A 10,458-nucleotide genomic window follows, 5' to 3' on the forward strand; every position below is an offset into this window, starting at 1 on the left:
CTCTATTCCCCCTGCATCCCTCCTCCATTCCCCCTGCACCTCTCCTCAGCCAGTCTCCATGCCTGCCGACTTCAGGACCTCCATGCCCAGGCCTTGGCCTTGGCACTCTGGCACTTCAAAAGCTCCATTCCAACATCTTGGAATCTTGACCCTTCAGTAAGTGCACACATTCTGTGGCTCATGCCTTTCCCTGCGGGACACTAACAGTGCAAATACTCCCAGCGCTTCCAGCAGGGAAGCCACTCTTTTCAACAGGGTAGAAACATTAACTCCTTTACTCTTACAAAGATCTGGTTATTATTTCTCAGGGTTAGAGGCAAGCAAACTACATCACAGACAGGTTAAGCAGGTTGACCAAGGTCACAACAGACAGAAAGGCAGGGCTCCTTTGGGCTCCAAACCTCACATTCTCTGTGCTAAGCTGCCTCTCCATCCCCTCACCACCCCAACCCCTCCTATTTCTGTCCCATCTCAGAATACAAGGGAACCAGCTAAGCTAGGCTTCTCACTACCTATACATGTCCCCAGGCCACTTCTGTCTTCAGGAGACCATAGGATGCTAGAGGTGCCCTCCAGCTGAAAGTGGGACTCAGCAGGAAAACGCTTGCTTAGCATTCAAGAAGCCCTGGGTTTGATTTCTGGACCCTCTACACCCTAAACAAGTCAAGAGGCAACATCTGCCCTTCCATATCCTAGTTATTCATGTTTTACACATTCTTCCAACCCAGTCAGGTCCCACTTCTTTCGAGCAAGCTTTCCTAACTGTTCACAGTTTCAGTTTATTTTCTCAATTACTTCTTCAGGCACTGTGTGCTCACACAATTTAAAACTTAATTTTCCTTCTAATTTGTTTCTCAAACATATTTACTCAAATAAGTATTTTTAGAAAGCTAAAAAAATCCCATTAAAAGTTTTGAGATTGAGGGTCTAGGAAGAACGCTGTATAAGCCCAGGAACCTAGATTTGGATCCCAGGACGCAAGTGAAAGCCAGACACGGCGGCTCATGCCTGCAACCCCAGTATTTGTTAGGGAGCAGAGCCAGGAGGTGCTAAGAAGCCAGTCTAGTTCAAACCTGAGCGCCAGGTTCAGTAAGAGTCTGTCATAAAAAGTAAGAGTATTGATTTTTATTCTCATAAAAATCAATAAAGGAAGAGCCCCAACATCTGGCCACCATGCCTGTATACATACACACTCATACACACACACACACACACACACACACTCACGCATATGCATACACACATATACACACATTCACACATATACGCACACACTCATACATGCACACATACACACTCACACACACACCCATGCTCTCACATACACTCACACGCACACTCATACACTCACCCACTCATACATGCACTCATGCACGCACACATGATTGACTGACTGATCGATTGAAATATAATTGTTTAAATTTGGAAACTGGTCTAGAGGTCAAGGATACTGCTATGAAGAAAATATAAGGGGGTCTCAGTAGGATGTTCCATGGGGAAGGGAAACACAAGATTTAAAAAATGACAAAAAAGGCTGGGCATGGTGGTCCAAGCCCTTAATTCTAGCACTTAGGAGGCAGAGGCAGGCAGATCTATATGAGTTCAAGGCCAGGCTGATCTACAAATCAAGGCCAGGACAGCCAGGACCTTGTCTCAAAATAAATAAATAAATAAATAAAAATAAAAATAAAAAAATAAAGGAAGGAAGGAAGAAGGAAGGAAGGAAGAAAAGAAAAGGCAAGACAAGACATCAGCTCTCCAGCAAAATGTGCTTCAGAAAGAAGGCAGAACTCTGCTTATAAGAGCAGAAGGAAGGCCCTATGGCCTTCCTAGCACTAGGGCAGGAGGAGAGAGCAAGGCAAGCTGTACTCGAACACTCTGATGACAGCATCAACGTCTCCTATGATTTCCCTCCAGGCATAGGTTAATGCTAAGCACCTCACTGCAGCCTCACTTCCACACCATCAAGCCATCTGCAGACACCAGGAAAGGCTGGACCTTTGTGGTTACAGTAAAGGGAATACAATTACTTAGCTAACTGAGGACAAAGCAATGACTAATCTAGATAATTGGGCCCCGAAGCATTACATTAACTCCCCAGGTACACTGATAAATAAGGCAATTGCTAAGCCCCTCCCCTCCTGACCACTGTTACCTAAAAATCAGAAGCATCTTAACAATAAACTGCCCATAAAATCAAGGCCAGATGGTTGCCCATGAGCTATCTCTGGTAAAAATTACAACCGACTTATGCAAATGTCACATGCCAAATGCTTCTAAAATAACTGCCCAGGAGGTAAACAATTATTTCACAGTGAAGCAGGATATTGAAGATATCTAGGAATGTTGGGACATTTTTTCATGTATGTGTGTGTGCACATGTAGGCGTGTGTGTATGCATGTTCATATGTGCATGGATACACAGGCATGTGGAAGCCCATGGTTGACATCAAGTTTTTTCCTTTCTCTCTCCACCATGTTCATTGAGGCTAGCCAGCTTGCTTGTAATCCCACCATTGGCCAGCAGGGGGTGAGGGCGTACTCTATGCAAAGACAGAAGGCTCACTGGGGTTTCCTGGCCAAAATAGTGAGCCCATTTTCAGTGAAAAGCTTTGACTTAAAAAATAAAGTGGAGAATGAGAGAAACAACAATGGAGTCACAGGTGGCTGCCATGCCCAGCCAGGCAGCCGCCACACCCACCCAGCACTTTTACATGGGTTCCAGTTCACACGTCTACCTACAAGCACTCTATCCACTGAGACATCTCCCCAGATTCCTTCCTGGGAGAGCTTTAAAGAGAATTTCTGACTTACATTAAAAGGGGATTTTTCTGGCTTCCATTCCAAAGACTTGCTTAATAGTATACATTTATATGGACTGTGTATGTGAGCGGCCACCCTCCTGTGAATACAGGCATATGTGTACACATGAGGTTAGAGGTCAACCTCAGATGGGTGTTCCTCAAGAGCCATCTATCTTTAGTCACAGGATCTCTCTAGCCTGGAACAGACCAAGTATGGAAAACTGGAGGGCCAGCAAGCCCTAGAGATCCTACTGTCTCCTCCTTCCCCCACCCCCATGCTGGGATTTTTGTATATTTCTATTCTTTTTTTTTTTATCTGTTTGGTTTCTTTTTTCCATAACTTATTTTTTTTATTCACATCACCAACCACAGCCTCCCTCCTTCCTCTCCTCTCAGTTCTCCCTCTTACAAATCTCCTCCCCCCACACACACACACTTCTCAGAGAAAGCCCCGTTTGGGTACCACCCCACCCTATAGCATCAAGTCCTAGCAGGACTAAGCACATCCTCTCCCACTGAGGCCCAACCAGGCAGGCTAGCTAGGAGGAGGGATCCAGTGGCAGGGAACAGAGTCAGAGACAGCCCCCCCCCCCAATTGTTAGTAGACTCACATGAAGACCAAGCTGCACATCTGCTAGAAATATTTTGGGGGGTTAGGCCCAGTCCCCACATGCTCATTGGTTGGTGGTTCAATCTCTGCAAGCCCCCATGGGTTGACTATGTGGGTCTTCCTGTGGTGTCCTTGACCCTTCCCAATAGTTCAATTCTATCCCTTACTCTTCCACAGAACTCCCCAGGCTCTGCCTGATGCTTGGCTGTGGGTCTCTGCATCTGTTTCCATCCACCGCTGGATGTAATGTCACCGCTCCTTAGCTTTCTTGACGTGGGTTCTGAGGCAAGGCAAGCACTTGATCAACTGAGCCATTTCCCCAGCTTTCCCTTTGTGTGATCTGCGTTCCTTTCATCATTTATTTATTATTTATTCATTTATTTGGAGACAAGATTTCACTATAAAATCCTGGACTGGCCTAGAACTTGTTTTATAGCCCAGACTAGCCTCAAAATCACAGAGATCTTCTACCTGCCCCTGCTCCTGCCTCCTGAGTGCTGAGATTAGAGGAATGTGCCACTCTGCCTGGCCCTCCCCAGGATTTTTAAAAGGGCTGAGTAATAACCCCTTGGACTTCGGTTTTTGCCTCCCGAAGAAACAGCTAGAAGACCAACACTCAGTATGAGTTCCTGGCTGCTTGGGCAAGGGCACCTCAAAGTTCCCTGTATGGGAATAAATATCCAAACAGAGCACTCTACACAGCTGTTTCTCTGGAGAAATGCTAAAACATCGCAAAATGGAAACCACGAGCAGCCGTTCCGTCCTCCGTAGCTCTAAGCTAGGAACGATCAAAACTCCTGTGGGGAGAAAGTGCTCCTGTGGAAATATTAGAGTGAGCTGTTCCTGAGAGCGATGAGAACATTCTGGAATTCAGCACATGGAAAACAAAGGCAAGAGGATCAAGAGTTCCCAAAATTAAATAGATAAGAATTGGATGGGCTGAAGATAGCTCTGTGATGCTGTGGTACAGTGCCTGCCTAACATGTACAAACGAATGAACAAAGTCCTGAGTCGGACAGCCAGCACTAGAAGGAAAAAAGAAAGAATGAATGAGACCCTTAAAATGGGGAGTTCTTCCAGACTCAAAAGGGTCTCACAACACCATCAGCATCAACGGCTCAACTCCTCCTCCAGGAAACCTCCTCGGATGAGCCCTGTCACTTAGCTGTTCTTGGAGCTTTCTACCATACACTGCTCTCCTGTACCAAACAATTGTTCTCACAGATGAAGTCTTCCACATCTAGCTTCTCAACAGCCAGAAAGCTGGACTCCAATCTCCAATCATCTTTTGCTGGCAGCTCCTCCTTTGTCCTAGAGTCTCTGGGACAGTGCTTTGCACAGCGGGGTAGGCCATGGTAGGCTTGAAGTTAAGGGCATAAGGGATTCTAAGCAGTGAAGGGGGTCTTCATGGCCATGGGACCACAGACCCCAGCTTCTCTGCTAACGTGGCATATAGACTCACATGTTCTCAGCTCCATGCAACATGTCTATCTGTCATATTAGCCAAGGTCCCTCGGCTACAGCCAAGAAAGTCAGTGCTCCAGGTAGCTGGGAGAAAAGAGAAATAAGTGTCTGGATTTGCCTGGACATGTGGGGAACAAAATGGGCTTCATTGGAGGCTAGCCCTGTCTACATAGCAAGTTCCATGTCAGCCAGGATACATGAAGAGACTGTCACAAAGATAGATAGATAGATACATAGACAGACAGATAGATAGATAGATACATACATACATACATACATACATACATTAGATAGATAGATAGATAGATAGATAGATAGATAGATAGATAGATAGATAGATAGAGTTTCAGACCTGTTGAGACAAAAGCAGATTTGTCATTTTCTTATAGAAAAGTATTCCTGGAAAAGAAGCTACCTTCTTTTCAATGCACTAATAACTTCTTACTGCAAATACAGTAATCTCATTTTACAGAGTGTTTTGCTCCATTATTTAATCTGGGGTTTCACACAGGCCCTAGGAAACAGGGTACATCCAATTATCCTACCACAATATAGATAAAGGAACCAGAGCTCAGAAAAGCAAAGTGAAATGCCCACCCACAGCAACACAGCAGTTATCAAAGCCTGAGCTTCCAGTCCAAGGTCACTTTCCCTCCTTCATCTCCATTTGCCTTTTTAATTACATTTGTTTCTTCAGTATGGCTACTGAAAAGTATGAAATATTGAAAGCAAGATTCCTGGGACATTTTAAAAGCTCTGCTCTGTTCATACCTAGAGGTCCAGGACAGCCTCGTCCATTCACGGGATCTCCCAGGCTCGGGACAGGTCTGCAGCCTGGTTCTTAGTGACTGTGATACCAAAACCACAGCTCAGAGCTGGAACAGCCATCCCCATGGTAGGACATTCCTCCCGGCCCTTCCAGGTCTCATCTTGATGAGTTCCCTTTCAGAAACCGAAATTCCTACCACCAGCTGACGGACAGAAAATAACAATGACCAAATCCCGAAGGCACCCAGCTGGACACACAAGCTGTGGACTATTTGAGAAGAACTTCTCAAAGCCAAGGGCAGAGCCTGGTTAGAGATGACACCGCCAACACACCCCCTCACAGTGCCTTCTCCTTTCTGGTTTACAGGATGCACTCCTCCCTGCCCTGCTCTCTCTGAACATAAAGTAATTTTTAGCAAAGAGCAAGCCAGAGAACACCGTGCTCTTGCATGCTTGTCCTTCACAAACAAAAGCGGATCGTTAAGGATGGGCACTCTGAGGGATCCTTTCTAGTGTAACTGCATTTCCCTTTACCCAATGAGAGTTCTAATCAAAGGGGGGGGGGAGTCAATCTAATGCTTGTAAAGAGAATTTTTTTTTTTTTTGGTCCCAAGAAATAGGATGCTTTTTCCCCCCTTAAGATACAGTCTAACTGTTCTGGAACTCCCCATATAGACCAGGCTGGCCACGAACTTGGAGTGAACCTCCTGACCTGTCCTGAGTGTAGGATTACCAAGATTGGCAGAAGAAACCTGATTGGAGGTTTGTTTGTTTGATTGATTTTGTCTGTAGGAGATAGTTACTTTGTTGTTGTCGTTGTTGTTTTATTTGGTTGCTTGATTTTAAGATGGCTTGAACTCACTATGAAGTAAGGAACTACTGAAGATAGCCTCGAACTTCTGACCACCCTGCCTAGAATGTTGAAATTTGGTCTGTTGCTATGTTTTGTAATGCTAAATTCTGTATCCCAGGGTCCAGTTGCCTCAGGAAGGGTGAATTCTCACGGCTATCAGCTTTTGTTGGGCAAACCTTGCTGCTTAATTTAAAACTATTGGTTGACTAAAGATGCCTACAGCCTGTAGCTGGGCAGAAGAGAGGTAGGTGGGGCTTTGATTTCGGGGCTTGGAGTCTGAGTCAGAGACCACTGTGAGGAAAGACAAGGAAGAAAGTGCCATGGGCCATGGTGTAAGTAGATCATAAGCACATGCCCATGAGGCCCAGCCTGTTGGGGTAGGAGCAGCCCACGTGGAACACGGCAAGTGGTATCTTGGGGTTACTGACGAGGAAATAGACAAACTAGCAAAGAGAGTTGTTATCTGCCCAGCTCTAACAAGGGTTATTATAAATACAAAGGTTTTGTGTCTTTTATTTTGGAAGCAGTTGATTTAAGGTGGGGTAGAAACCCTCTGAAAATATTTACAGTGACATTACAGACCCACACTACCATGCCCAGTTTATTGGGGCCCTAAGATAGAGTCTATGGGCATGTGTGTGCTAAGCTGGTACCACTAAAGCTCCATCTCCAGCCTGAAATACAATTTCTAGACTGCTTGGTCACCCACCACTAAAATGTAATTTGAACATTAACATTTCAAAACTAATCATCCTTCCGATTTTCACTTAACAACAATACTTCTCCCTCTAACCCCAAATCTGACAAGCAGTCTGTTAATAAAATGTCTCTGCGCAGGGCTGAACTCAGCATATAGGAGCATTAGCTGTGCTTGCTGATCCCACAAGTCTGATTCACAGCGGCTCACAATGGCTTCTAACTCAAGTACCAGGGGATATGGTGCCCTCTTGTGGCCCTCTCTGGCACCTACATGCACATAGCATACAGACGAACATACACAGGAATAAAAATAGACCCTTAAAGAATGTAAATGCACTAAATTTGCTCCACTTCTAAATCTGTTCTGGATCCTCCTTTCGGTTTTTGTTTTTTAACATTCTCAACTCTTTTCTTCAGCCAAGCACACATGCAATAGGTTACCCAGAGCCACAGAGCCTGCGAGCTGGACATAAACAATTGAGGCTTTGACACTTTCCTCATTTCCATGAAGTGGGAATCAATGATTTGCAATAAAATGGGGCCACATCCCAGCTTAATCTTGCCCCTGCTCTCATTTGCATAGGATACTAACTTAGCTGACTCACGGCTATACGGCTATACGGCTATACGAATCTAAAAAATTTGCTTCCCAGTGACTGTCTGCAGATCCCAAAGACAGACCTAAATTCAAAACAGCGAAGGTCACCTGGAATGGATATAATTTCCCTGGGCCTAGACTCCCAGGTGTTTTAGTTGGGTCCCTTGAGACACACTTAATCAATAAATATGACACTGACTGCACATCCACCACCCCACCCCACCCCACCCCCAAAAAAGATAGACCAAATTTGGCCAGATTTGGGTAGATTTCCACAATGGCTCCCATCCTGTAAATGTTAAACAAGTTCAGCCAGGCTTGGTATTGCAGGCCTTTTGTCCCAGCTCAGAAAGAGGCTGATCCAGGAGAGCAGCAAGTTTAAGGCCAGCCCGAGCAGCACAGTGAGTTCGGGGCATGCCTGAACAATTTAATGAGACCCTATCTCAAAATAAAAAGCAATACCGGGAATACAGCCCAATGGTCAAAGTCCTGCGCAGCATGTGCAACTATCAGACTCTGAATTCAAACCTGAGTGCTTCAATCAATCAAAAAAATAACTGCTAAGCCTTAAGGTCTTGGCTAAGGGAGGTGACAACCCCAAGGTTTCAAAAGTCGTTAGCTGGACACCCACATCAGCCCCGCAAACACTGCAGTATTTGGCTACTGTTTGCGCTTACTGGTTAGAGTGGGCTGTGACATCTGACTGGACTCAGCTAGAGAAGCTAGGGAACCCCGTCCAAAAAGACGCAAAAATAAGTCAGTGGAGAACGGCCCAGACAAATCCCAGCCTCAGCTAGTTTTATCAGAGGGGCTGAATCTTACAGTAAGTTACTTGATACAAAGCCTGGCTTAGCCAGGGAAATCTAGAAGTCCTGTCCTGACAATCAACGAAATGAAGTCGAGCACAGACAAGTTTGGATAATATTTTTTAGTGAAAATTTATCAAAAGAGAGGCCAGTCCTGAGCTCCATCACGCAAATCTGAGTATCTAGCTACCGCAGCTTCTCTGTGAAAACTTAGCGGGCAGCAGGGCGGGTAAGCAGACCCACACGGATGCGTTTTTTTAGAGCCCTGCAGGCTGCTGTCCCCAACCCACTGGCACCCGGCCCCACCCCCAGAAAAAGTCCTGATTTGCTCAGCTGCACTTTTCCAGGCGCTGGGACTAGGAGCCAAGGGGTCCGGGGTGAGGCCTGGATGCAAGCCAATGGAAAGGGGATGTGAGGGACCAGAGACACGTCTGGGAAATTCTTCTCCCCAGAAGGATGCAGAGACTGACTGCAGGACCCAGGCGACTGTCCTCCCCGCTGAATCCGGGCGTGACCGCCCCCGCACAGGGGCACCGGCTTCCTCTCGGTCTTTCCAGAAGCAGGCGAGCTCTAGGCTCGAAATTGAGGATGGGCCGAGGGAACTGCGTGCCCCCCGCCGCCGCCTCTCCCGAGGGACCCACGCCCCGCAGCCCCACTTACCTCGGCCCGCGGCCGCGCTGGTGGCCGTGGAGTTCCCGCAACCCATTGCGCCGCCCGCAGGGAAGCCGCGCTCTGGACCTCAGGTCCCAGTGGCGGAGACCCAGACGGAGGCGGTGCGCGGGACCAGGGACAGCCCTAGCCCCGCCCCGCGCGGGGACCCCCACAGACCCACCCGTCACCGCGGTAACCGCGGCGCCGACCAATGCGCAGCCTCCTGCGCGTTCCTGGGCCGAGCATTGGTGGCGGTTCAGAGGGGGCGGGAGTTTAAAGTAGGGTTGGGGGGGGGGGGGGGGGGGGTCATGGCCGAAGGCGTGGTCCGCAGCAGGGCTCACCCGCTAGCCCTCCCTTCTTTTCACCTTCGCTCTCTTTCTTCGTGTCCCCTCCCTGTCCCCAGGATGTGGAGAGGAGAGGAAGTGACAGGGAACACCTGCTCTGAGCATCCTGGGTGAACGTCTGGTAGGGCTAAGGTCGACAGACTAAATGATGTTCAGATCTGAAGAGGAAAACAAAACCTCTCATGCTTTCGAAGAAAGCGGAGACAGCTCCATCCCTCACAACCCCATCACCTAGAAAACCCAGCTCTCACCCAAGTCGGTTAGACCTAGCGCTCCTCCTCAAAATCAATGTCTCCCAGATCTGTAACTAGAGTTTCACCCAGCTTTCTGATCTAAGGCAGATCTATGGGCCTTTTCAGCCTAACTGCTGGGCACGCATGACTGGGACCAGAACTCCTGCTCTGCCCTCTGACCGCTGTGGGACTTTAGAAGCCATACAGAGACAAACTGCCCAGCGCCTGTGCCATCAGCCAACACCATCTGCTATTATAGGTCTTGGGCTTTTGAACAGGAATACAAATTCCTTGAAGACAAGGACCCTCCGTTCCCTAGTGTCCTCCTGGCTCACAATGCAGAATCAATAAAACTCATTGAGAGGTGATCTCAAGCCAGGAAATAAAGCTCCATCTTAAACTCGCTATTTATAGAGAAGCCCTGGTTGTGCCAAGTTCTTTGCTAAGCTCTGGGGTTGCAAACATGAGGGAGACTGTGTCCCCAGACAACAAATTATAAACAAATTAGCTACATTAAAACAGGGACACAAACGGAGTTATACAGGGAAGAACGACTTAAGAGACAGACTCAACACTCTAGGTGTGTTGAGGAGGCATATAAAAGAAAGGTTCTCAACCTTTGTAATAT

The 10,458-nt window shown here is 47.2% G+C and overlaps 1 protein-coding gene across 2 annotated transcripts in view; it reads right to left on the bottom strand.

Moving 5' to 3' along the window:
• The window catches only part of CUNH12orf75 (chromosome unknown C12orf75 homolog), a 43,621-nt gene extending 34,140 nt beyond the window's left edge, over positions 1-9,481 (bottom strand). For both annotated transcript variants that reach the window (XM_031350143.1, XM_031350144.1), the window contains exon 1: positions 9,263-9,481. In XM_031350143.1, coding sequence (XP_031206003.1) covers positions 9,263-9,308 — 46 coding nt within the window. In that variant the 5' untranslated portion in view covers positions 9,309-9,481. The remainder of the gene's footprint in view (positions 1-9,262) is intronic.
• Positions 9,482-10,458: the final 977 nt, after the last annotated feature.

The sequence above is a fragment of the Mastomys coucha genome, unplaced genomic scaffold (assembly GCF_008632895.1).
Source record: "Mastomys coucha isolate ucsf_1 unplaced genomic scaffold, UCSF_Mcou_1 pScaffold4, whole genome shotgun sequence".
NCBI lineage: Eukaryota > Metazoa > Chordata > Mammalia > Rodentia > Muridae > Mastomys > Mastomys coucha.